General features: G+C 45.2%; 1 protein-coding gene across 5 annotated transcripts; it reads right to left on the bottom strand.

The window, feature by feature from the left end:
• Window positions 1-85: 85 nt before the first annotated feature.
• On the bottom strand, window positions 86-27414 carry Sgsm3 (small G protein signaling modulator 3). Of its 5 annotated transcripts, none has more exons than XM_048803104.1 (23): window positions 26840-27413; window positions 11937-12040; window positions 9483-9597; window positions 8972-9057; window positions 8447-8513; window positions 5687-5892; window positions 5488-5595; window positions 4888-5031; window positions 4398-4593; window positions 4002-4147; window positions 3437-3661; window positions 3019-3073; window positions 2792-2919; window positions 2517-2672; window positions 2294-2348; window positions 2067-2116; window positions 1753-1905; window positions 1541-1629; window positions 1394-1442; window positions 1231-1316; window positions 913-1035; window positions 745-805; window positions 86-554 (listed from the first exon to the last, which is right to left on the bottom strand). In XM_048803104.1, the coding sequence occupies exons 3-23, from the start codon at window positions 9487-9489 to the stop codon at window positions 474-476; spliced, it is 2271 nt and encodes a 756-aa protein (XP_048659061.1). In that variant the 5' UTR covers window positions 9490-9597; window positions 11937-12040; window positions 26840-27413; the 3' UTR covers window positions 86-473. The 5 variants fall into 5 exon arrangements, 4 of the variants coding, with proteins under 4 accessions (XP_048659061.1, XP_015357373.1, XP_048659062.1 ...); XM_015501887.2 differs by having other exon boundaries at window positions 1541-1611; window positions 26840-27406; XM_048803105.1 differs by lacking the exon at window positions 11937-12040.
• Between the last annotated feature and the right edge of the window lie 263 nt (window positions 27415-27677).

Below are 27677 nucleotides of genomic sequence, written 5' to 3' on the forward strand. Positions count from 1 at the left end.
CCCCCATCTCAGCTCCTTGTCAGGCTGATTGGGGGGCGGGGGGACTGCAGCTCTGCAGCCTGGCTGAGTGGAAGAGGGGAGGCGCTTTTCTTAAAGAGTTGTTTATTTACAAACAAAACCAGAGGTCAAGGGGGTCTTTATCTGCCATTAAACACCCCCGCTTCCTGAGCAAAGACAACAGATGCAGCTCACCACCACCTCATAAGGTTTTTGGTTAATATGAACTGTGCAGCTGGCCAGGGCTTCCTTAGGGCCCTGGGAGGGAAAGGCTGAGCTGGGCACCCTCCTCCTACCAACAGTGGGAACCTGTAGTAAGAAACCCTGAACCCTGGTCATGGGCCCAGACATGGCTCTGGAGTTTTCTCCTTCCCTGGACCCCACAGCTTAGCAGGTGATATCTCTTCCTGTTTGAAGGAGGGGCCTGCCTGGGTGGCTGGGGGAGGCCTGGGCCTGAGAGGGCGGCTGCAGAAGCATCACCCATCTATGTCCCAGCTGAAAAGGTGGTGCTTCACCAGCATGTCCTGAACACCCTCCTTGAGTGGCTGCCTCTCTTCCTGTGTACAGGTACAGAAGAGCCTATCAGATGGGGGCCGGGCCAGGGCAATCCCCAGAGCTGATGCACTCAGAGGTCTCCCCTGGACCCCAGCCATGCCCAGAACCCCTGGGGGTGCTCCCCCAGCACAGGCCCCGGGCCCCAGCCCTCCTGGGGAAAATAGGGCTAGGGACCAGCCACACACCACCCACCTCTCTCTTTGCAGGGAGCTCCCAGTCCTGGGACAGGCTGAAGGCAAAACAGCAGAGGACCCTAGGGGGTGGGGGTGGGAGGCTCTCATCACCCTGGACCATCTTGCCCACCTCCCACCCCAAATCCAAGGGGTCTACAGGGCGCGCCATCTGTCGAGCCAGTCTCACCGGAGCTCGCACTTGATCTGGACCCAGCCAGGGCTGCGCAGGAAGGACCAGGGCTGATACCACTTCTCCACAGTGGGTAGGCTGGAGCAGAGCACCTCCAGCCACAGGTGCAGCACCTGCTCACTGGGTGACAAGGCTGGGAGGAGCAGGAGGCAAGGCCATGGCCCCCTGAAGACTCCCCCAACCTGCTCCCCTTCTCAGCTCCTGCACACACTCAGGGAGGCCAGAACTCAAAGTGCCAGATGCCCTGAGGATGCCTCTCTATTCTTTGGGGGTCCCCTTTGAAGGTCCCTTTCCTGCCCACTTCTCTCCACTTACTTGAGCCCCACGCAGATCAGTGAGCGGAGCTTGACATCCATTTGTGCGTGTGCCGCATCGTGGGTCACGTTCACAGACTGCACAGCCTGAGAGGGGGCAGCTGTTACTGGAGCATCCTGCCAGCCACCGAGATGTCTCAGGCTGGCAGAGTGGCCACACTCACCCGGTAGAGCAGCTCCTCTGGGGTCAGGACTTTGCCATCCTCGTCCAATCTGAGGGGACCAAAATCCAGCACTGCCTTGTTGCTCTGGGCTCTGGGTCACCCCCGCCCTCCCACACAGGAAGGAGGATGCCAGGCAGCACCCATTACCTGTAAGTCTTACAGAGTACCAGGCGGGAATACACCGAGTCAAAGTCTCTCTCCACCTCCCGGCCTGCTGCCTGTGGGGACGGGAAGGGCTAGTGAGAGCCACAGGGTCCAACTGAGCACACACCTCCACCCTGAAAGTTCCTCTGCCCACCCCTAGGGCAAGCAGAGCATGGGATGGGCACCATGTGGGTAGGGGACCAGCAGCGACTCACCTCCTCAATGAATAGCCAGGGGTGGCAAGCACCCCCGAGCAAGGATGGCCTCTTCAGTCCATGTTCAAACAAGGCCTTGAGGGCTGGGCACAGGGTCCCTCGCACAAGGTCTGTGACCCCCTCCGTCACTGAATCATCCCCCGCAATGGAGTACTGATGGGGAGAATGTGTCTGAGAAGCTCAGACCCACACTTGCTGCCAGCCACCCTTTTCCCTGTCCTGTGGCCACTGCCACAAGCCAGGACTCGCTCAGGCCACACCCCTGCTGTCCCCAGGGTTGGGGCAGGAGCAGCCTTACCCTGTCTGTCTCTTACCTCTTTGCTCCGTTCGTCTAGGACTTCCACAAACTTGGCTGGGAACCAGCCTACGGGAGAAGAGGTTCCGGTGAGGGGCAGCCAGTGGCTGTTCTGACCCTTCCCCAGGGCTAAGGATATAGCTCTCCCTATAGGCCATGAGGAATCTGCGGGCAGGGTAGGGCGGCCAGGGACCTTGGGCCAGGCAGCACAGTGGAGGACAGGCTGCGGCTAGATGTGGGCCTCACCTCTCAGGCCGTTGAGCTCTCCCACCCAGCAGTGCTCGTCCTTCTGAGACACGATCTACACACAGAGAGGGGACAGGGCTCAGCCCACACCATGCACACACATCTCATGTCCCCAGCACATAGGTCTGGCCAAGACCCAGTATTTACAGAGCGGAACCTCTCGGCAGGGAAGGGGCAAGGCAGGGAGTCGGTGGCGGGGTGTGCTGAGCCCCCCCATACACACCGTGATGATGTCATTCCTGCGGAAGCCCAGCTCATCATCATCGTGTCGTTCAAAGTCTAGCAGGGCCTTTGCTCGACGCCGGTGACTGCGTGAACATGCCACATAGTTCTCATGGTCCCGCTGGTGGCTCTCCATGCTGTAGTCTGGGGTCAGCTCCTGCAAGAAAGGACAGAAATAGGATGCATGGAAGGCCCACCATGGTGGGGAAGCTTCAGTGTCAGGACCAGGCTGGGGAAGAAGAGCCCCAGAGTCTGGCCTGGGGAGCTGTCACTCACCACACTGCAGTTTTTGGGGTCTATGCACTGGAAATGGCGTGCCACGCGCAGGATGGCCTCTCGGAGGTCAGCCACCAGTTCTGTCTGCTTGATGTTTTTGGCCTTGAGGGCCTCCAGGTCATCCTCCCCTAGAAGGCAGAGAGTTCCAGTGACCGCCCCTGCCCAGGTCCCAGGAGAGGAAGCGCAAATCCACAATCCTATGTGAGGGTGCTGCCTGCAGTGCTCACCAAAGAGCAGGGAGGTGATGGCCGACTTCCTCCGCTGGGTCCTACGCCGAACAACCTACAGGCAGGAAGAGGGGGTCAGCAGGGCCAGCCCCCATCACAGAGGGGATGCTGACCCTCAGTATTTTACTAGTACTAACTCCTCTGAAATGGCCTGTGGCCAGCTCTGATGTGTTCAGGGCAGGCCTGTGCCCCTCCCAAACCAGGCCAGGCTCAGAGTGGCAGGATGCACAACATGGAGGAGGGTTGTGTCATCCTCTAGCAGTGGTCTGACTGGGCTATGCTGGGCCCTGGGTGCTGAGCTGGGGTCAGGGATAGAGGATAGCACAGCAGGGAAGGGCCAGTCTGCTCCCCACAGCCCTTCTCACTCTGGCTTTGAGGACCACCTGCTGTGGGCTGAGCCTGTGCTTGCTTAATGCACCTGAGAGAGGTTGGCAGCAGTGCCAGTTCCCAGGAGCTGGCCCTGGTCTGCAATGAGGTAGGCCAAATGCTTGCGGCGTTGGGTCTCCACAGCCACATCAGTGAGGGAGCCGGCCAGTCGCATGGCCTCCCCCAGGAGCAGCTCTGCATCTCCAATCTGTGATGGGATGTCTGACAGTGTGTTGAAGATGGAGGCAGAGTTCTCGGACTGGATCAGTTCTTCCTCCTAGACCACATGAGGACAAAGAGGGGAGGGGTCTTGCATCTGGCACTGTCCTTGGAGACTTAGGTCCTCTGGCATGGCTAATAGGGTAGGGGCTGGTTCTGCAGGGCCCAAGGAGATCCTCTAGCCACCCACAATCAGGGGCCTCAGCAGGGACCAGGGCTGGGCCACTCCTGCTGCAGCTTGGGTTGGTGCAGAAATGGAGGGAAGGGGATGTCCCCTGTGCCCACCAACTTTGGGCTCAGAGCCTGGAGCCCACCACATCCACCCAGAGGAGGGCACCATGGCCTCTGTGCCTGACACACGCCCCCTTCTTGGCCTGGAGACGGAGGCCTGGGAGCACCTTGAGGCGCAGCATGCCCAGCGTGGTCTGGAACAGCACCAGGGAGCCCTCGTAGAAAAACAGGTCCCAGATGCGCAGCAGCAGCTTGATGTGCACCACGCTGGCAAAGGCCGTGAGGAACCAATGCAGCGTGATCAGGGACAGCTCTGCAACAGATACCAGAGCCAACAGGGCTGGGGACAACAAGGACAGCCCACTTGGGGCAGCCTATGCAAGACACTTCCCAAAGAGTAGTGAGAGGGCAGAGGGGAAGGGATCAGAGAATACCACGGAACGAGGACATAGACTGCATGTTCCTATGTCCATGGCTGGGCCATTTGCCTATGTCCAGAGGCCTCAGAGCTCCAGCGTCCCAGGACCTGAAGGCTAGAGAGGAAGAGAGCTGCCAGGCCTTACCAATGTCGTGTTCCTGGAGCAGCTTGTCCAAACGAGGCAGGTACTGGACAATGAGATGGCGCAGGACTCGCTGGTCAGTCTGAACACCCAACAAGGTGGTGCTGAAGTAGGAGGCAGGGAGCAGGTCCTCAATGATGGCACACATCATCCAGAATGCATCCTCCTCCTCCAGGAACAGCAGGAGGCAGGCAGCCACCTGGCCAGGGAAGAGGGACAAGGGACTTCTACCCAAGTCTCCATGTGAGTAAGGTCAGGAATTCCCTCTGGGGAGACTAGTCAAGAAAAGCCTTTTGGGAACACTCCCGGAGACATTCCTTCTCAGGCTGTGGAGGAGCCTGCCTTATTTCAGGTCCCCAGGGCTCTGTTTTAACAGCAGAAGCAACTGTCCTGGCCTTCCTTGGGGACTGTCATCACATATCCTATTAGGGGGCCTGGAGAGACCCTTGGGTACAAGCCCTAGCCCCACTAGCCCTCCTGGGGCTGTGCTTACCATGCCTGTGCCCTGGCAGTAGCCAATTTCTGGGTAGAGCCAGGCCAGTGCTCGCAGGACTCTGCGCAGACGGGGCACCCCGATGCTGTTCACGTTGGCAAAGCAGGCATTGCTGGGCATGGTGCGCAACAAATCTTTCTCGATCTGTCAGGTACCCACGACAACCCCACAAGATGACCCTGTGAGACACAGCTGTAGCCTGAGGTCCACAGTGGGGAGTTTCCCCTCCTCCCTTCAGGATCAGATCCCAGGAAATGTGGCGCCAACTGTATCATAGTCACCTGGAAACTTCATGCCAGACCTACTGAAAAAGCCTGTGGCCTGGGGGTGTGTTTAAAATCCCCACCATTCCTAATGTGGACCCCATCTCCTCCAAGTCCTTCCACACACTGGGGACCTCTGGGACAATTCTCCCTACAGCCTACAAAGGACCTAGGAGACAGCAAGTTTCCTCCAGGGTCATGTGTGTAGGTGACAGCACTGCTGTCCTTGCCAAGGAGACCAGTGAGGGCGTGCTCCAGGAACCCAGGTGACACCTCCCTCCCTCCACATGGTCTGCAGGCAGCTCCTCCTGCCTGTCCCTCGACCTTCCCACATTACCTGTTTGGCAGCAACAGTCTCATCATTAGAGCTGTTCTTCACGATCTCACGGTAGGACAACTCGGAGTTCCTCTTCTTCTGCAAGGCCCCAGAGAGCCGCATCCACAGCTGAGGGAAGGTGCCACAGGAGCACTCAGTCTTTTTTGTGACACCCGGTCAGAGGCTCTGAACCCTTTGTGACTCCCTGTGGCTCTCTCACCTGGGGTCTCATGCCATGTGGAATGCCAGCCAGCACCAGGGAGCGGAGCTTCTCAGAGCGGGGCAAGGAGACTGCAATCTTGTCCCAGGTGAGGTCCCCCACGTCATGATTGTGGGTGAACTCCAGGTGGGCCTGCCACCGAAGCCTCTGCGGGGGGTCTTCCACCAGAGAAGCCCCAATCAGGGGGCTGGATCCAGGTTCAGCACCTTCCACCAGGAGAGGGCAGAGGAGGGAGGAAAGCATGCTCCTTACTACATGCTCCCAACAGCCACCCTCCTGACAGGGCTAGGGGCTGTCTCCAGGCCGAGGAGGCTCCCTGAAACCCAGACTCTCTGCCAGCGCCTTTCCTAGGAGTTCCATTGCACAGCCCTCCTGGCTGTGAGCAAACCTGAGCTCTCACTCTCTGCCCAAAGCTGCCCAAGTCTAGAAACTACTACTCCATAGGCTCAGGCCTGAACCTCCAGGTCACCTTTGGCTCCTCCTCCTCCAGACCCAACCAGATATTCAATATCCAGATATTCAATCCACTGCAAAAATGGAAGGATCTGCCCTTTTCTTACCACCCCTAAGGTCCAGACCATGTCACAGTCCTTTGAGTCACAGCAGTGGCTGTCTTGCCAGCCCCATAGCAGTCACAGTGGCCCTTCCAGGACACATCAGATTATGTGGCTGCTCCTGACATGTCTCAGACAAAGCCAAAAGCCTTCCAGGTTCCAACTGACCTCACCTCCTGCCACTTTTCTCTTGCTCATTCCACTCTATGACATGGGCCCTCTTGCTGTCCCCGACCAAACTCACTCCAACCTTGGGGCTTTTGTGCCTGTTACTGACTTTCCCCAGAGAAACTTGCTCCCTCGCCTCCTCCTAGTCTTTGCATGTGTCTCCCCCTCTCAGAAACCTTGACAAAATCAACTCCCCTCTTTGCTATCCCCAGACTCACCCTTGTGGCTCTCACCCTAGCAGCTATGTGTCTGCTTGCTTACTACCCGTCTTCCACCAGAACGGGACCTCCATGTGGTCAAGACCACTTTTGTTGAGGTACTAGAGACACAGCTGGGAAGGGGCATAAGCCACCCTCCACTTTGTGAAATACTTGCTGCATGAGGGTCTCCTGCAGCCACCCAGAAACCTCTGTACCGCGAGCCCCACTGAGAGCTGCCTCCTCATCCATTTTAAGTCATGTCCTTGGCACAGTCCTCAAAATGTTAACCGTGACAACTTGACATATAAAAAGATACACAAATCTTAAGTACACCTTTTGAGGAGTATCAAAAAACAAATTAGTTCTAAACATTATTCTAGCATAGTGATGCACACTATGACTTTGAATCCAGTGATCCATCAAGATTCAGAGGATTTCTGTTATAACGGAAAGTTCCCTGTGTCCCTCTCAACTTCAGCTTTTAATTTCCAACTGTTCATCAGATGATCAAGCAAAACATGTCAGAACTGGAAATGAGTGACCTAAAGATGACTGCCTCAGCCAAATGACATGCTCCAGTCATAGTTCTGGACTGCTGACAGGTTCTGGCATATGGCCCTCCCAACAGCCTGCAAGGGCACCCAACCCAGGGACCCACCTACAGAAACATGGCTACAAGAATATTATATTAAATTCATTATAATTGGATATGGAAGCACTATTGAAAAACATGCTTTTTTCTTTTTTTTTTTTTAAGTTGTCAATGGACCTTTACTTTATTTATATGGTCTGAGAATTGAACCCAGTGCTTCACACATGCTAGGCAAGTGCTCCACAACTGAGCTACAACCCCAGCCTGAAAAATATGCTTTTAAAAAGGTCTTAACTGATACAGGAACTGCTCATGACATGATGTGCATGCAATGCAATCTTAGTTATGAAAAGTATATAAGGATGCACATAGCACAGCTAGGGAGGAAGGCACTAAGATGTCAGTAGTGATCTTCAGACTATAGGATCAGGAGCTAATTTTGTTTTAATCTTTATAAGTTACTGTATTTCCCAAATTCTCTACAATAAACATAATTGTTTTTATTATCAGGTGAAGATCAATATATTTCTTGGGGGGGTATTGGGGATTGAACCCAGGGATGCTCTGCCACTAAGCTATATCCCATCCTCCCCGTTTTTTTTTTTTTTTTTGGTACCAGGGATTGAACTCAGGGGCACTTAACCTCTGAGCCACATCCCAGAGGCACTCAACCACTGAGCCACATCCCCAGCCCTATTTTGTATTTCATTTAGAGTCAGGGTCTCACTGAGTTGCTTAGCGTCTCACTGTTGTTGAGGCTGGCTTTGAACTTGCAATTCTCCTGCCTCAGCCTCCCAAGCTGCTGGGATTACAGGTGTGCGCCATAGCGCCCAGCTATCACATCCCTTTTTACTTTATATTTTGAGGAGGGTCCCACTAAATTGCCCTGGATGGCCAAGAACTCGCATCCTGCTAGGATTAGTGGTAGCTGGGATTACAGATGAACACCACTGTACCTAGCAAGATCAGTATTTAAACAAACAAACAAACAGAGGTCTCTGTTAAATTTTATGCAACACACAAATATGTAAAAACAAATCCCATTAATATGTACAAATATGATGCACCAATTAAAAAATGTAGAAAGGAAAAAAAAATCAGAGGTCTCCATATAGTTATAACAGTAGCACTCTCATATGTGCTTCTGTTCTTGAGTCTTACTGGAACGGGTGACAAAAGGGGCTCAGAGGTCATGTGCTGTGGACACAAGGACATCAGCAAGAACACCTAGGGGGCTCCATCTTACCTTCTTTGTCCACCCGAAAACCAAACTCATCGTAGCAGAACTCTGGCTGCTCTGCTGACTCTTCCTTCTAGAACCAGGAACAGGGACAAGTTGTCTATCCCCCAGCCTGGGGCCAGTTTCCAAAAGATGCCACCCACGTGGCTAACTGCTAACTTCCACCCAGATCAAAGGCTACCCACCCTTTCAAAAAGGCTTCTCTGGTCATCGCTCACCCACAGGGGTCACTACCTGCTCTGAATTCTCCGAGCATTTTCTTTGTTGTTCTCAGAGTTCAAAGGTTAATAAGATCAATGCAAAACATATGTTTCATGCATTTCCATGTCCCAAAATTCTCTTCCTCCTACCTAATGACTGATTCACACAGGCACGTAGAACTAAGATGCCATCTCTGGTGGTGACCCTGTGAGCCTGTGTGAACATTGTGAAATTGGCCACCCACTCCTGGGCAGCCTGCAGAGGTGGGTCCCTTCATGCCACAGCACAGGAGCACAGCAGGAGGGTGCCTGGCTGCACTGACTGCTGTACCTGAGTATACTTGGCCAGGATCTCCTGGGGCCATATGCTTGGAGTCAAGGCTGAGAAAGGGCCACTAGCAGAAGGTATGTGGCTTCCTACAACAAAAAGGACCAGGGAGAGAACAACTAAGAAAACCCAGAGGCAAAATTCATGTCAGAAACCCCACCCGCTCCAAGAGTGCAGTGCCAGCATTAAAGGGACTGGGCCATCTAGAGTAGGACTGAGGGGGAAGGAGGAATGGGAAGAACACCCTAGAAAGGAACATGCTTCTGGAAGAAGGGAGAAGGCAGCATCATGTCCCCCAACATAACCAAACCCCATTTCCATGCCCCAACCTCCATCTCATAAAGAAATTGACAGGGAAGAGGAAAACTGGAGACCTGAGCAGGTAAGAGTTATAGTATCTGTCCCAGACAGCCCAAAACCAGAAGCCTCCCTTCTCTTTCATCTAGATGGCTGTTTCTGAAAATGGAAGTCAGTACCACTCTCTGGCTCCTGGTGAGGGCCCAGGCCCTGCTACCTGACATTGTGCTGAGCTGGCAGGTCTTCTGAGGATCCAGGCTTAGGCGTTTACTATCCTGATCTCTTAGAGATGAAAGGCTCCTCAGGCTTCATGGGCTCCAGAAACATGTGCCCTGTTAGGAGACCAAAAGGCACCATCATAGCAAAGGGGACCATCACTCTACAGCACCCCCTTTCCTGGGAGGGGATGAGCCCTCTCCACATGCAGTTTTCACTGGCCCAGTATAGTGGAGAGGGGAGTTGCCACACTGCTCAACATAAGGAAGGAAAAAAGTCACACCTTGCCTATTAAAATTTTAAATTAGGTTATGTTATGGCTTGGATGTGAGGTGTCCCCAAAAAGCTCACATGAGACAATGCAAGAAGGTTTAGAGGAGAAATGATGGGGTTATGAGAGTCTTAACCAAATCAGTGAATTAATCACCTGATGGGATTAACAGAGTGGTGATTTAAGGCAGGTGGGGTGTGGCTGGAGGAGGTGGGCATTGGGGGTGTGGCTTTAGGGTACATATTTGTATCAGGCTAGTGGAGTCTCTGTGTGCTTTCTGATCATCATGTGAGCCACTTCTCTCCACCACACTCTTCCACCATGTTGTTCTACCTCATCTTGAGTCCCAAGGAATGGAGTCTGCTATCTATGGACTGAGACCTCTAAAACCATGAGCCCCCAAATATACTTTTTAGTCATAGCAGCAAGAAAAAGCTGACTCAAACAGGCCACTTGGCAGGGTGTGCTGGCAAGTGCTTGTAATCCTAGCAACTCGAGAGGCTGAGACAGGAGGACCACAAGTTCTAGGCCAGCCTAAGCAATAGTGAGGTTCTAAGCAACTTGGTGAGACCCTGTCTCAAAGAAATAGAAATAAAAATAAAAAAGATAGCCAGGTGTGGGGCACATCCTTGTAATCCCAGCAGCTCAAGAAGCTGAGGCAGGAGGATCCCAGTGCAAAGCTAGCCTCAGCAACTTAATGACACTGTTAAATGAAATATAAAAAGGGCTGGGGCTGGAACTTCTTGAGTTCAATCCCTGGTACCAAATAATAGTAGTAGTAGTAGTAGTAGTAGTAGTAGTAGTAGTAGTAATAATAATAATAATAATAAAAAGGCTGGCAATGTAGCTCGATTGGTTGAGCACCCTGAGTTCAGTCCCCAGTAATGCAAAATAAATAAATAAATAAGGTTATGTGTCTTTATTGTTGACTCCTTTTTTAAGAGGACAAAAGGGATGAGAGAGGGGATTTGAAAGAAAGAGCCTCCTGTGTTGCTGGGGAGATATATTATTTTTTATTTTTTTTTAGAGATAATTTTTAATATTTATTTTTCAGTTTTCGGGGGACACAACATCTTTATTTTATTTTTATGTGGTGCTGAGGATCGAACCCAGCACCCCGAGCATGCCAGGCGAGCACATTACCGCTTGAGCCACATCCCCAGCCCCTAAATATTATTTTTTAGTTTTTTTAAATGGACACATCTTTTACATTTATGTGGTGCTGATGATGGAACTCAATGCCTCAAGCATGCTAGGGGAGCGCTCTATCACTGAGCCCTAGCCCTAGCCCCAAGGGGATACACTTTGAAGAAGCTACAAAGCTGATGTTCTCATAGCTTGTGGCCCAGCTCCCATTACACTAATGAAGGAGAACCAGGCATAGGGATTTCCACAGCAGTGTTTCTTCAGGAAGAAAGAAAACAAAGCCCAGCCACAACCAAACCTCTGGAACAGGTTTCCTGAGCCCCAAATCTTTGAGGACTCATTTAACAGAACACAACACATCTCCTGAGTAGACCTCCCCTAGTTGTCCCTCGACATTCCTGTGCCAGCGGTCCACCTTACCGTATTTTTTTTTAAAGACAGGTTTCGCCATGTACCCCAGGCTGGCCTCCATAACCTGGGCTCAAGTGACCCCCCTGCTTGAGTGCTCCTCCTCCCAGTCCAAGTGCTGGGACTACAAGGTTGAGTTCAACCACATTTTTCACTAGGCTTACAAGCTGGGAAGCCAAGTTAGAAACTGCAATCTAACTTTAATATCTTCTGTCATTTCTAAAGCCCTGTCCCTGACCGTTTTTGTCCTTCTTAAAAAAGAACTCAACAATAAAAAGGCAAATAGCCCAATTTAAAAATTGGCAAAAGATTTGAATATACATTTCTTTAAAGAAGAGATGCTGATGGTGGGTAGGCAATTAGCAAAATTTAGCCATTAGCAAAAAGGAAACACAGCCACTTCAAGGAAGAAAACATTATCCTTACTTGAGCATAAATTAAAAAATAGGTATGTGATGTGAACAAGTTCCAGTTCTCATTAAAGATTTTTTGCTAATCTGGGAGCAAAGGACCATTCTGTAGTTCCTCAGGACAAGTCACCAACGTTTACTATTGCCCTAGACACATGCCGATCATGCCAAGTTTGAGCTAAAGGTCAAAGTAGAAAATTCCTGACCAACACAGAGGTACCTGGCAGGGAAGGGTGCTGCCTCCTGTCTGCAGACATGCTCTGCTGAGAACCAGAGGCCAGAGCCTGCTTTCCTACTGCATCAGCCATCCTAGGTTGGTTTGCTCTGTGTGAAGACAACAGTGAAAGCTTAGTCTTCTTTCAGTGTAACACATGCCGCGGGGCTTGATTTGATTCAGATTCTGAATTGAATAGAGAATTTTTTTTTTTTTTTGTACCAGGAATTGAACCCTTTACCACTGAGCCATATCCTCAGCCCTTTTTTATATTTTATTTAGAGACAGGGTCTCACTGAGTTGCTTAGGGCCTTGCTAAATTGCTAAAGCTGGATTTGAACTTGTGATCCTCCTTCCTCAGCCTCCCAAGCTGCTAGCATAACAGGAGTGCACCACTGTGTCTGGCTAGAATTACATATTTTTATATTAAAGGGAATGACAGAAGTAGAAATTTGAAAAATCTCATCAGGTACCACTAATCTTCACAGCACATTTTGGAATAGATATCATCTGTTTCACATACAAAAGAAAATAAGCCTAGAAAGAGACTAGTATACAGTTCCCAAAGGACTCCCAGAACTGTGCCTGTCACAGACACCATGTGTCTCCACCAGGTTCGCCACCTTGATAGCCCTGGGAATGTAACCCTGTGCTGTTAAAACACCCATTGGCTAAGAGCTCTGGGAGAGCTTACTGCAGTGGCAGTAGCACTCTTATTAGTGTCATACAGAAGCACTTCACTGCCTGTTCTCTGCACCATAATTCCAGTCAGGCCTGAGTTCCACCTCCCACATTTTCGATCCCCACTTATTACAACCCTGGCTAAGTTTACTTGGCTTCTTTGAATCTGTTTTCTTATTCATAAAATGGAATAATACCATCTCTATCTTACCAAGGTTACGAGGATTAAGCAAGATAAAGCAAACAAGGCCCTTAGCACACTGACTTAATTATCAGGCAATTCATCAACCTAATAACTTCTAGAAAGTTACTGTTAGTATCTGGACCCTCTACGTTATGATATACTAAAAGCTATTATACTAAGCCACTTGAAATTGCTGATATTAAAACTGGGTGTGGTGGCACATGCCTATAATCTCAGCTTCTTGGGAGGCTGAGGCAGGAGGATTAAGACTGTGCCAGCCTCAGCAGCACAGTGGGAAGGAGGGAGGGAAGGTAGGCAGGGAGAAAGAAAGAGACAAAGGAATGGAGGAAGGGAAGAAGGGAAGAATGAGGAGGGGGAAAGGAAGGAGAAAGAAATAAATAAATTGCTGATTTTCATCTATGACAACCTACAAAAACAATGTCATATGTTTGAATGTAACATTCCAGTTGAGATCATGAGAAAGACTGCTCCTCACTAACATCCTAAATGTTGTTTCTTTCTTCTGGAAGGGCTGAGTAAAGTAGAGGAAAAGGGGTTGCCTGAAACAGTGGCGATGAGGTGCCCTGACTGAAACATAGATATCTGTCTGCTGCTCCCTCTTCTGGCCTCAGCTGCCTCCCACTAGTCATTCAGCAAACAATGACTGAGCCCTCCCAACCAGGCAGGCTCTAAGGGAACCAGAAAGAAACAGAAAACAGATGAGGAAAAGCACAGCATAAGAGGAAATAAAGCAAGGTAAAGGTAAAGTCAGAAGCCAGGGGCTGTTTATATTCAGTGGTCAGAAAAAGCCCTTTGAGGATAAGATGACCTCTGAACAAAGACCAAAAGGAAGAGAGGGATCAAGTCATAGCTGAGGGGAGGGGATCCAGGTAGAAGGTGTAGCAGGTGCAAACCTGTCAAGTCCAGGGCACACTGACAGGTGGAAGCAGCAAAAAGGCATCTAATAGGCTAAAGTGGCCCAGGGTAGCCTCAGGGGAGAAGAGTGGGAAGAGGCAGCAGGGGCCAGGAGACTTCAAAGTAGGATAGGCCTTTGGAATTTATTCTCAGTAAACCTGAATCTACTTTGGTTTTGATGAGTTCTCTTGGGACAGAAGGTGGTGGATGCATATGGACTTAGCTCAGTTTGGGCACTGAGAAATGGTCAGATTTGGGGTATACTTTAAATAGTTTGAAAGATTCACCTCTTAAGTTTATATATATATATATAATATATATATTATATATATATATACATATATATATATACATACACACACACACATACACATACATGCATACATATATATTTAGAAATAACTCATATATGTACTATATATATGAATATGTAGTATGTACTTCACCCAAGGCCGCCCCTGATGTAATACTACCTGGGTGGGCAGTTTTTCCTGCCTTTGGTCACTATGGAAATCTGCCTGAAAGCAGCCATCTAGGAGTTGGAAAAAGCTATCCAGAGTTAGCCACATCATTCCCCGACCCACCTACCCACTCCTGGCAGCACAGCTGCCCCAGGGCTCAGGGGTATCAGAAACAAAAACTTTGGCACTCAGAAGGAGTTTTTTGTAATTAGCACGGTGCGGTGGCATAGGCCTGTTATCGCAGTGGCTCAGGAGGCTGAGGCAGGAGGATCTCAAGTTCAAAGCTAGCCTCAGTAACTTAGCAAGGCCCTAAGCATCTTAGTGTATCCCTGTCAGAAAAATTTAAAAAAAAAAACAAAAAAAACAGGGCTGGGATGTGGGTCAGTGATTAAGTGCTCCTGGGTTCAATCCCCCCATACCAAAAAAAAAAAGAAAAAAAAAAAAAGTCCATGCTTAAAGGTCCTAATCTTCTGACTGCTTCAAGTCTCTTCCTCCTTAGTTTGCCAATCCCACAATTTCCAGTAAGACAAATTTTGTTCACAATGCAAAGATGAGATGTCACTATAAATTCATGTGCATATTTGTGAGTATATGGAAGGGGCCAGGAAAAGTTCAGTCTATTTCCTATGGCCGCCTGATACACATCAAAGGGATATGGCCCTTCATGCACTCCTTACCTACAGCCCAGTCTACCTCCTGTGTTCCCTGACATAAGGCAACACAGCAGAGCTACTGCTACACAGGTGGTTTTCTGCCAGGAAACAAAGTCTGTAAGTAGCACAAGCATAAAAATTTCTATTTTGGCAGCTGCAGAGATCCTGAAGACCACTGTTTTCTCTGAAAATATGAGAGGACACTGAAATCTACTGATAATAACTCACACAGCAAGAGGACAGCAGAGCTGGGAAATCTGAGAAGGGCTGAAGTAAGAGATTAATGTGGACACTAGATGCTAACAAAACAAAGGTAAAGCCAGGCAATAAATTAATAAGTGTTCAATGGGATATAAACATTTTTTAAAAATGAAGGATAAAGTATATGAGTACTTTTTCAAGGTATGGGTACAAAAATACTGGTTTTCCCCTTGGCTTCTAGTCCTTAATACAAGTGTAAACCTCTGCCCAGACTGTCCTATTCAATCTCACACCTGCCACAGCTTATCACCTTCCTCTAGCAAGAGCTTTCTCCTAGAAAGCTCCAGACTCTTTCCAGCTGCTTCCTCCTACCAAAGCAAATTGGATGCTAGCATCTCCTGCTTATTTCTCAACAACTTGCTAGCACCTCAGAAAAAGGGCCACATTCTCTAACAATATGAGGTTCTATCAGCCCCCACCCAAGCTCTATACTCCTCACCACCCCACATCTACCCTATACTCCAGTCATACGGACCCACTTCCATCAGCTGCTGAAACGCACTTTTTTTTTCTTGGTACCAGGGATTGAACCCAGGAGTATTTAACCAGTGAGTTACGTTCCCAGCCCTTTTTTGTATTTTATTTAGAGACAGGGTCTCACTGTGTTGCTTAGCATCCCACTTTTGCTAAGGCTGGCTTTGAACTTGTGATCCTCCTGCCTCAGCCTCCTGAGCTGCTGGGATTACAGACATGTGCCACAGTGCCAGGCCCTAAGGCACAATTTTTGTATATGCCAGATTGTCTGATCTCTCTCCTAGGATGAAATTTCTGTGTAAATAAAATTCACATATTTCAGTATGGGAAATTAGAAGGTAAAAGAAATGTTTCTGAATGAGAAAGTATTTTGTATAGTAAAGTAATATTCTTGTGCTAAAGTCCAAGATGAAAGTGAGGACAAAACTAAGGATGTAAACAAGTTATAGAATATTTAAGTTGCAAAAGGTTTATGGAAGGTACATTTCAAAAAGGTTGTGTATATGATTAAATTGACTATAGTTGGCACCATCAGTTAAAATTATTCAAATTTTAATGTACTGATAGGAAAGAAAGTCTGAACACTGATCTGCTTTTATCAGGATAATTTTCTTGTATCTGTTAGGTCTTATTACTTAGGGAAACTAAGTCTTAAAGGAATTAGGATTTGTACCTGTTTTTAAAGTCTTTTAAATTATTACTTCATAACTGATTAAACAAACAACTATTATTTTAGGTTATTACAATATAGTTGATGTCCTAAGTTTATGTAACCAGAGATATGTATACATCTGAGAACCAGATTTGTATGATCCTTGTCTAAACGTTATGTAAAAGTTTGTAAAATGGAACTTTATGTAGGTTTACTAGCAAGGTAACCAATAAGTGCTCCCCTTTATCTCCCTCTTATCTGTTTGCTTTGCTAAGTCTATTTCTGATCATTAACACTGTATCCTCAATTTATAAGATTTAAGGCTATCTTTTTATTTTTGCTACTACAGCTAATCCATGCAGACCTGTGATTATTGTTACTGTACACTATGGATTCTACATCTTACCTTAAAATTTAAACTTAGTTAATGTAAGCACATCTGTGTGACTGTGACACACTGGCTTCTTTGTATATTAGATGCATTCATGTTCTTCAAGTATATAAGCCTTTTAAAATGTAAAGCTTGGGAGACCACTTTATCCAGTTGATGTTCTCCAAATTATCTGTAGCAATAGTCTCCTTCACATTTATATAGAAATAACAAATTTGGTTGGTATTTGTCATTTAATGTTTTGTAACTGATAAAGGTAATCTGCTATATATAAAATTTTGTGGGATGGGAATTTAAATGTATTTTTGGAAGGTAATAAGGAGAGCCTGATTACAATTATCAAAGGTTGATATTGTAAAACATAGAAGTATTTTGCCACCTTTTTTTTTTTTTGCACAAAATAAAGTTAGGAGCTCTCTTAGTTTTTATTTGATTCATGTTTCAGATGCAATATTGTATTGTTTGTCAAGAGCCCTGCCTAACCTGAGATAAAAGTCTCTGCCTTTCACCCTACTCCATGTTAGGATGGCTCCAAAGTAGGCTAGACTCAAGCTCATTTGAAGTTTTGCTCAAAGAGTAGATTTTTGTTGTAAAGATTACTGTGATTTCACTGGGCTTGATGGGAAATATTACAATCCCAAAGACATTGGAGGCTGAGGCAGGAGGATCACAAGTTCAAGACCGCCCCAGAAACTTAGCAAGGCCCTAAGCAACTTGGTGAGACCTTGTCTCAAACTAAAAACAATAAATAAATAAAAGAGCTGGGGATGTCTCTCAGTGGTTAAGTGTCCTGGGTTAAATCCTAGCAACAACAACAAAGTTTCCCAGGATCTCAAAATAACCAATAGAAAACTAAGTAAAGGTTTGGAAAAATTACAAAAGATATGTAAGATTGTAAGGGAGTTTTGTTAGAAAGTAAAAGATTTGTAAAAGATCTCATATGTGATGAAGTTGATAAATACATGTGTCTTGGTGGAGGCAAAATAAGATACCAAAAATATATTAGGGTTATTATGGAAATTATGTTTCTTTTTTTATATTTATTTTTTTAAAGTTTTAGGTAGACACAATTATTTCTTTTTTTTTTTAATTGAGAGAGAGAGAGAGGGAGGGAGGGAGGGGAGGAGAGAGAATTTTTTTAATGTTTATTTTTTAGTTTTCGGCGGACACAACATCTTTGTTTGTATGTGGTGCTGAGGATCGAACCCGGGCCACACGCATGCCAGGCGAGCGTGCTACCGCTTGAGCCACATCCCCAGCCCAAGACACAATATCTTTATTTTACATTTATGTGGTGTTGAGGATCGAACCAGTGCCTCAAGCATGCTAGGCTAGCGCTCTACCACTGAGCCACAACCCCAGCCCCAAAATTATATTTCTTGATTCAAAACTATTATACACACTGAATGTGTTTTTTGTCTTATTAATTTCATTTTCTATTTTCCTTACAGAACTTTATAACTTTTGCCTGTTAGTGTTTTGAAGAAGTACTCCTTCTAACAGAACAACATGAGTTAATTTGGGATAATAAGCTATCATCTATAGGACAGAATAGGTTATAAGGCTGAATTCCAGTACTAATACTAACCCCCCAGTTAAATGGAAGGGGTAACTATAAAATTAGACATTAAAGTTACTGGTGAAACCAACCTGCTGGATGTTCAAAACCCATACTTGGAAACCAAAGGCAAGAAAGTTATAGGGCTAAGGAAAGAGTAGCCAATATTTTGGCTCTTGCCCTCTAAGGTAAGCTAAGACCCAGGGAATAATGGGACTGTTCTAAGTGTTCTACAACTTCAAGTGAATCACCTGACCTTCTGACCTGAGGGATCAAGAGGACTCTAGAGAAGAGGAAGCCAAGCAGTGCACACTTTGCAAAGATGAGGGTCACTGGAGAGGGAAATGTCCTTGATGCTTCCCAGGGAAGCCAACTGTGGTCAGCAAGACCTTGACCATCCTGACAAATGGCACACTGATAGAGGAAAAACTAAAGGAGCCAAGAGGAATCCCTGGAAAATCTCAGCTGATTCTAACAGTAGATAGGAAAGAGGTCAATTTTGACCAACTTGTTCTTAATCCCTGACAGTAGAGTACAACCAAAACACAGGCATATTAAAAGATAAGATAATGGCTCTTTTACTTGAGATATAGATTTATGTCAGTCCTCCTGAAAATAAGTAAAACTGGAAGGTTATAACCAAAGGGTTTTTATACAGGAATGCCTGATAAATATCACAAAAAGTTCTGTTAAGGGCTGGGGTTATGGCTCAGAGGTAGAGCACTCACCTAGCATGCATGAGGCACTGGGTTTGATCCTCAGCACCACATAAACATAAAATAAATATACTGTGTCCTTCTACAACTAAAAAATAAATATATTTTTTAAAAAAAGTTCTGTTAAGAATCACAGGTTTGGGGGCTAGGGGTGTGGTTCAGTAGCAGAGCACATGCATGGCATATGTGAGGCACTGAGTTCAATCCTCAGCACCACATATAAATAAATAAAACAAAATAAAGGTACATCAACAACTAAAAAAAAAAGAGGAGAGCTGGGATTGGGGCTCTGTGGCAGAGCGCTTGCCTAGTATGTGTGAGGCACTTGGTTCGATTCTCAGCACTGCACATAAATAAATAAAGGCCTGTTGATAATAAAAAATAAATAAATTTTTTAAAAAAGAGTCATAGGTTGTTCTGTATCAGTTTGAGATCTCAGATTTTTTTTTTCCTGGTATGATTATTATAAACTGCTGCTCAGTCTCCCCTTCTAGAGTTTGCAATTCATCACTTCCTGCCTGGCAACTTGATTTTTAGTCAAGATCTGGAAAGAATATAAGCTTCAACTGAACTGGAAAGGACTTTACCAAGTGCTCCTAATCACCAGGATGGTTATCTGAACTGCTAAAAAGGGGAGAACTCATTACCATGGTCAATTTTCATCTCAGAAAGTTAATGTTTCTAGGACGGATAGCAATACCGAAGAGTAAAATAAAAATGAAAACAAAAGGTATAAAAAGAAAAAGGGGACGCTTGTGAGAAATAGAAAGTTAGTGATCCATTTTCAGAACATAGTGTTTAGACTTAACTGGATCCAACTGTAATCATTTTAGTTCTAGCACTTCCCTTTGCCCAACACAATTTTTAAATTAGCTAATCACGTAGATTATAGCCCCAAGCTCCTCCAATCAGGGCGAAGGGCAGTGCTGTGTTAGGGATAAAAGCAGGTGAACTGCCACCCAGGAGTGCTTGCTCACTGAATTTCCTCTGGAAAGGGTCTACTGCACACCCTTCTCCAGAAGAACAATTTTGCTTTGCCCATCCACTTTCGAGCACATTTGATTTTTTGTAGTATCTTGGTATATCTGACAGTTCTCAAACTGCAGAGTGCACGAGAATCACCTGAGAATCTGTCTTTCCTACAAGTGAGGCTGATGCTTTTGGTCCAGGGGATACACTTAGAATCAATGATCTGAATTCTCCTCTGATCATTCTTTCAAATTTTTTTAGATGTGACCTCCTCTTAACAAGCCTTCCAACTTCCATGTTCTTCTACTTCCTTCCCTGATAGAATTAATAATGGTACATTCTCCTATCATTTCCTATTTCATAAGATAGTATAATTTGTTGTGGCTGGGGCTGTAGCTCAGTGGCAGAGCGCTTGCCTAGCATGTGTGAGGCACTGGGTTCGATCCTCAGCACCATATTAAAAAAATAAAGGTATGCTGTCCATCTACAACTACAAAAATTTTTTTTAAAAAAGATAGTATAATAATTTGTTCATGTAATTGTCTATCTGCACTATATCCAGTACCTGGTCCATTACCTGACATAGCAGATGTTAACAGATAAATGGAGAGAACCTGACTTCTATAAGGTCGCCATGTTTATGATGCTCTGTTCAGGTCCTGGGCCTGGCTCCTGTTGTCACCCCCCAACTCCCATCAACTTGTAATACCCTCCACTTTACCTGATTGATACTAACAGGCTCAGCTCAAGCATTGTTTCCAAGAAGGCTTCTTTGACATTCTTCCTGCCTTGGTTTGTGTTAAGAGCTCCTGTTCCTCAGTGCTTCTAACTGACCTGCTTATAATATAGTTATCTTAGAACTCTAGTAAGCAGAACTAGATCAAACCCTATAGAGGCCCTCTGGCCTACAATTTCCACTTCTGGAAATTTACTCTACACTTCAGCAAAATGACCTATACACAGGGTGCTTCCCTATAGCTTAGTTTGTGAAAACAAATATTAGATGGAAAATACTGGAAAATTTAAATATCCATTGTTAGGGGACATTATTCCACTATATAGATGTACTATAATTTATTTAACTATAAATTATAGTACATCTATACAGTGGAATAATGAACAGCTGTCAAAGAAGAATGGAGAGCTGGGCATAGTGACACACACTTATAATGTCAGCTCCTCAGCAGGCTGATGCAGGATGATCATAAATTTGAGGCCAGCCTCTGCCACTTAAACTTAGTGAGAGCCTGTTTCCAAAAAAAAAAAAAAAAGTGAGAGGAAAAAAAAAGAAAGAAATGGGGGTGTGGTTTGGTGGTAGAGTGCTTGTTTAGCAAGCACAAGACATAGTTTGATCCCCAGTACCTTAAAAGCAAAACAAAATGGGTCAGATTTTTTTTTTTTTTTGGTACTGGGGATTGAACCCAAGGGCACTTTACTACTAAGCTGCATTCTCAGCTCCATTCCCCCCCCCCTTTTTTTGAAATATTAAAAATTGGGCTGGGATTATGGCTCAGTGGTCGAGCGCTTGCCTAGCATGTGTGAGGCACTGGGTTCAAATCTCAGCACCACATATAAACAAATGAATGAATAAATAAATAAATAAAATCTATTTTAAAAAATCATTAACTTTATTAAATCTCCATTCCAGAGTCCACATTAAGAAAATACTTATTTAATAGAATGGGAATTACACATAAAGCACTTTTGCTACATAAAAAAAATAGGGTGTTCATGTCAACAAAAGCATTTGGTGAACTGTCCCTGCCCCACCTTTTGTAATACCATTCCTGCTTAAAAAAACAATTGGCAGAGGGCAGGCACAGTGGCTCAGTAGGCTACTGCAGTAGGATTGTGAATTGAAAGCCAGCCTCAGCAAAAGTGTCCCCCTGCCCTTTTTAAAGCAGGGTCTCACTAAATTGCTTAGGGCCTTCCTAAATTGCTGACGGTGGTCTCCATCTTGCAATCCTCCTCCCTCAGCCTCGCTGGGATTACAGGCATGTGCCAACACATCCAGGTTTCTAATGTCTTTTGCAACCTCCTTTTTGTCTTACAACCTGTTGCTACTAATCAGTTGGGCCTAACATAATTTCTCACCATCATGATTGTTATAAATCTCTCAACTGGGACCTCTGACTCTGATCTTGCTCTCCTCGCTCTATCTACTATCTACCCTGCAGTCACAGAAACTCTTTCACAATCCAATTATTTCCTTCCCCTCTTCAAAGTTTTTTTTTTTTCCTTCCCTCTGTCTTTAGGAAAGTGTATTTGCTGACTTACAACAACCCCCACGACCAGGCAGCCATAGCTAACCCTTGCAAGTCTCATCTTTCAACATGTACCTCTCACTCACCCCAACACTAGCTTCAGACTTTTTTCTTACACAGTGTACTTCTTTCAGATTCTGAACCTGCCTATTTTTTCTCAGAGCATTCTGCTAAATGAAGTCTTGAAACTTGGAACCTATCAAATCCTATGGCAGGGTAACTAGAGGATGCTAAACTTCTAGAAATGGATCCTCCTTTGGTTCCCCCAGTAGTTTTTGTTGAAAACATGTTTATTTTTCCCACCATTATTTGTGTCCCTTAGGTGAACTCAGACAGACTCACCATTCAATTTTCTGAACTGTTTCCTCCAAAACTGGAATCAGCATAAGAGCAAAAGAAATCCAATAATCAAACGTTCTCCCATGAGCCCTACTCCTGCTCCTACCAGGTTCCCAGCTGGGGCTACTGTCCCCTCCCTGAGTCAATATTTTCTCTGTAACCACAGATAGTGATCCTTTAAACAAGATTAAGGTATGACTGTAAGGTAGAACATGAACTGTGGAAACAGACCCGGAAAAGCAGAACCTCCCCTACAATTTAGCAAGCTAAGGTATGGGCCTCTCCTTTCTGCTCAGCAGCCCAGGAAAATAGTCTTCCTGTGAGGACCTGCTAAGGGTCACAATCACACCCTTTCCCACAAGATCTTCATGCAAGATATTTAACCATCTACAATAATCTTATTACTTACCTCAGTCCCTCCCAGGGTCATTTCTTTAATATTTACATCCTGGCAGTATCTGGATGGTGATAAGGAAAGCAAAAGAAAGGGAACTACACAGACCTTCTGTCATTCCCACCATCAAGGAGCAACAACCATCTTGGGAGTAAAAACAAAACACTGGTTAGCTAACTGACTCAACATTCAACTGGCTCTGAAAAGCAGCAGGTGAGAGTTTTTGAGGGGCTTAAAACACTTGAGGCTTTAAGCAAAAAAGGTCACTGAGAAATTTGTTTAAAGATTTATAAACAAAGGAGCATAGGGCTCTTAAAAGGAACAGATCCTAAACATAGTTCCTCTTTCTTTTAAAATTAAACCACATGCTGGACACAGTGGCACACTCCTATAATCCCAATCACTCAGAAGGCTGAAGCAGGAAAATCTCAAATATGAGGCCAGCCTCAGCAATTTAGTGAAGCCCTGTTTCAAAATAAAAAAGAAAAAGGGCTGGGGATGTGGCTCAGTAGCAGAGCAAGAATGTGTGAGGCCCTGGCTTAAGCCCTCAATTCCCTTCTTCTACAAATCAAAACTGCACAGTTGGGCTAGGACCTTGGTTCAGAGGTAGAGCACTTGCCTAGTATGCATAAGGCCCAGGATTTGACCTCAGAACCAGAAAAATCCCAAAATCAACAAAAAAACCTGCACAATCTTTTTACATCTCCCTCTCTTGAGAATGGTCTTCTCCCTTCCCAGGTTAACTCTTCAATCCAGCTCCTTTGTAGTACCTTCCTTTATGTACCCAGTCTCCTCCTCTCCACTGCCTTCATGTCCAGTGTATATAACCTCTGATCTCCTGAATCTTTAATTAAATTGAAACAAAGCAACTGTATCTGGACTCACTCAAGCCACCTATCTTTCTATCTCTTCATCTATTCTACTGACATTTTAAAAAGCAGTGTAAGTTCTGCACCATGCCTCATCAATCAATTCACACTAAGCTTTTGTGGTCCAGCTTCTCTCACCGCTTGGACTCCCTAAGGCCTCCAGTGATTTCTTTCTGTGGCCTGATGCCTTAAGCCCCTTGCAGCAACAGAAACTACTGACTTAGTCCAGGTTTTTGAAACTGTTTTCCTATGACTCTAGGGCGCTGGCCACATCAGTTTTTCTTTTCTACTTAAATGCTTCTCTGTATGTGTGTGCGTGTTGGGGGGGAGGTACTTGAGATTGAGCCTTCTCCGTCTTGCTCAGCAGCCCAGCCCTTCTCTTCCTCCTCCTGTTATTATTATCATCATTTTACATACAGGGGATTGAATACAGGGGCACTTTTAACACTGAGCTACATATCCAGTCCTTTTTTATTTTTTTATTCTGAGACAGGGTCTCACTAAATTGCTGAGGCTGGCCTCGAATTTAGATCCTCTTGCCTCAGCCTCCTGAGTTGCTGGGATTACAGGCATGTGCTACCCACCTGGCTACTTAACTGCTTTTTTAATCAACGCTTCTTTCTCCACATTCCCCAATCAGTCATCTTTTAATATACTCTAATTGATCCCTATTGGGGAATCCATTCCTAATCCAAATGGGAATTTAGCTATAATTGTCATACAGATAAACTATAATCTCCATCTCATACTGCTGACTTTTTCAACTTTCTATGAGACAGTTTGACTAGTTTATAATATGACACAGGAGTACAAGAAGGTGGACAAGTAGGGAAAAGCCAAAAATGACTCTGTCCTAGAAAGATCTCTGTCTTAGAGTATAGAGACTCAAATTTCAATCATAGAATCATCTCAGAATTGTGTAAAACTTCACAGGCCACCTAGGACAACTACTCTTTAGATTACTAAACCCATATTACTCCTCCCAATCATCTTGTCTTGGATTGAATAATTGTTGTGGATATAAATATATATCTCCATGTATCAAGACAGACTGTCCATTCCCAGACAGCTCTGCTTTGGCTCTAACTTGAGCCAAAATCTATTTGCTAGTGTCCACTCTTTGGTCTTTTCAGTGGCACTTGATGAACTACATTCTTTATGTTTGAAGAGAGCTTTCACCCTCCTCTGAGACTTCTCTTCAGTTCAAGTTAGCTAGTTATTTCAATGATTTAAAGTTGCATGACCTCCTGTTATGTAACAGTAAGTAAAGGGAATCTGAGTTGCAAGCCAGAAAAGCTGACTCTTCGTAACTTAAATTATGTACTATAGAAATGTAATAAAGACTATGTGGTAGGGCACAGAATTGAGGAAAAGTTAAATAATCAAATCTTCAGAAATAAACAGCAAGCTGGGTATGTGGTATGGTGGCACACCTACAATCCCAGCTACTTGAGAGGGTAAAGAATTAAGTTTGCCTTGGCAACTTATAGTGAGACCCTATCTCAAACAAAAAGGACGAGGGTTGTATAAGTGTATGTATAATATACAATGGCACACCCCAGGATTCAATCACCTGTACCACCAATGCAAAAGCAAAGCAACAGCAGCTCCAGTGTCTAAATATTAGGAATTAGCACATGGTTATGAAGAAGCTTCAACTGTGTGTCATTGTGTGACAAAATTCAACCTAAGATTCAACCTATGATTAAAATTAAAGAAGGAATGCATCTAACTAACTGCTGATCTAATGTGGGTCACGTACCCACTACCCACGTGGTCAGGGATGAACTGTTTCCAAAGGAAAACTGAGCTGTTGTTCCCAGAAGAACCTGGACTAGATGCTAGATAGGCCAAAACAACCTAATGCCTAAATTTTCAAAAGGAAGGGGAGTTGATTAACTGTGTAATATTCAAACAGTAGTACTGTAAAGATCAGTTATAAAACAGACTGAAAACTTGGCCTCATTACTTCAGTCCTATGCTACCACTGGTACTACTAATATCTACCATGTGTTGAGCACAACAATCCTGTGAAGCATTCATTCAACAGTTACCAAGTACCTACCACTATTCTAGGAGACAAGGGTGAGGTGAAGAAGACAAAGGCCCACTTTCATAGAGCTTACACTGAAAGCAGATATTACAAAGAAGTGATTTTAGCTCAGTTCCTAGGCCTGTCAAGTCTCTAAAACCTATACTTTATCTCTCAACCATGTCATCTTTCACTGGAGAGAGACAGCTTCTCCCGAAAAGACATGCATACTTCTAAACATGCATACTTCTAGAGCAATTTAATGTTTCTCCTTGTTGGCAGCCCAGTGGCACCTTCTCAATAAAGTATCCCTTCCCCAACTCCCAAGACTACAAAGAATGCCCAGGGGCTGGAATTGTGGCTCAGTGGTAGAGTGCTCACCTACCATGCTTGAGGTACTGGGTTCAATCCTTAGCACCACATAAAATGTAAAATAAAGATATTGTGTCCACCTAAAACTAAAAAATAAATATTAAAAAAAAAGAATGCCCAGCCAATAGTTACATATTATACTAACATGTATAAATCCCTTTCTCCCTTGTTAGTCCCTAAACTCTCAGGGACAAAACTGTCTCAGCATCTTTATAAGCCTAGAAGATGACACACACGTAGATATTCAATGGGTGATTGGAGTTCATGAGAGCAGTTGCAGTAGAGTTGAGCGTGCAAACCATACTACAATGCATTAAGGAGTAAACAGAAGAGAGAGGTATAGAGTTTGCTGTATAAGAACAAGTCTAGAAAGGAAAAGTAGGAGAAATGGCAATTATTTTTAGAAGATCACAGGAAAAGTTGTGTGTGTGTGTGTGTGTGTGTGTGTAAGAATGAGAAAGAGTGGACTGGGAGTAAAGTTCAGAGGTACAGCATTTGCCTAGCATCCAAGTGTCTGGGTTCAACCCTCATACTCCATTAAAATGAAAAGGAATGAGAAAGACATGAATATGTTTGTTGATAAGGTAATACAACACAGTTGAAAGACCAGGAGTTTAGAGCTCCTGGCTTTGTTGCAGTGTGAGTAAATTATCTCAACTCCTGTGTCTCAATTTACACATATGTAAAATAGAATACCTACAGCTCACTGTGACAATTACAGTACCTGTGAAACATCAGGCATTCAATAACTGTTATCGGGTCGGTGGCGCGGCCGGTAACGCACCCGACTCGTGGGCCGTACATCTGCTGGTTCGAATCCCGGCTCTGTCGTGCCCTGAAGTGGAGGGGTCAGCAAGTTCCTACTAAATGTAAGGAATTTCGCTTTACTCAAAATGGACAAAAAGTTCATAAAAGTCAATAACTGTTATCAATGAGTATTAATATAGGTAGAAGCCTGACTCTGGTGTTCTAACCTCTCCCACCTGGCTTGTGTTCCAATCTGCATTTCCTGTACAAGTGTATGTGTAATATACAATGACAAAGAAACAGGATCTTTATTTCTTCTGTGTGTACCACACTTTGTGCTATTCCCACTTCCTGTAACAGTGTGCATGAAATCATGAATGGCTGCTGTGGAAAATTACTGCTGTTACCAGCTGAGACATAGACAATCTGGTGAATGAGCCCAGGAAGCTGATGTTAAATCACCAATGTACAAGATTTTGGGCTATTGCCAAAACCTTCACTGGAAACCGAGAAGAAATACACACACACAGAACACTTCTTAAGATTCTAAGCTGGCAAGGTGTTCTTGAATCCAGTCCAGGCACAGAAAGATGGCTGTATAATAATAAGAGATAATTATCTCCTGAGTTCCTTCTCAAATTTCACTCCAATATCAGGTTTATTTCTGCAAAGTACTACTTTTCTGTCAATGTGACAAATTCCCAAGGAAGGTTAGTATACTTTTTTTTTTGGTGGTGTTGGGGATTGAACCCAGGGCCTTGTGCATGTGAGGCAAGCACTCTACTGAGTTTTATCCCCAGCCCCTTAGTATACAT

The sequence above is a fragment of the Marmota marmota genome, unplaced genomic scaffold, assembly GCF_001458135.2.
Source record: "Marmota marmota marmota unplaced genomic scaffold, marMar, whole genome shotgun sequence".
Classification (NCBI taxonomy): Eukaryota; Metazoa; Chordata; class Mammalia; order Rodentia; family Sciuridae; genus Marmota; species Marmota marmota.

Excerpts from the sequence above, each read along its gene's own strand:
- Sgsm3 (XM_048803105.1), bottom strand. Across the intron at positions 1,630-1,752 it reads CCTGGCTATTCATTGAGGAG|CCCTTCCCGTCCCCACAGGC; the intron begins GTGAGTCGCTGC and ends GGCTCTCACTAG. Across the intron at positions 806-912 it reads CAGATCAAGTGCGAGCTCCG|GGTCCTCTGCTGTTTTGCCT; the intron begins GTGAGACTGGCT and ends CCCACCCCCTAG.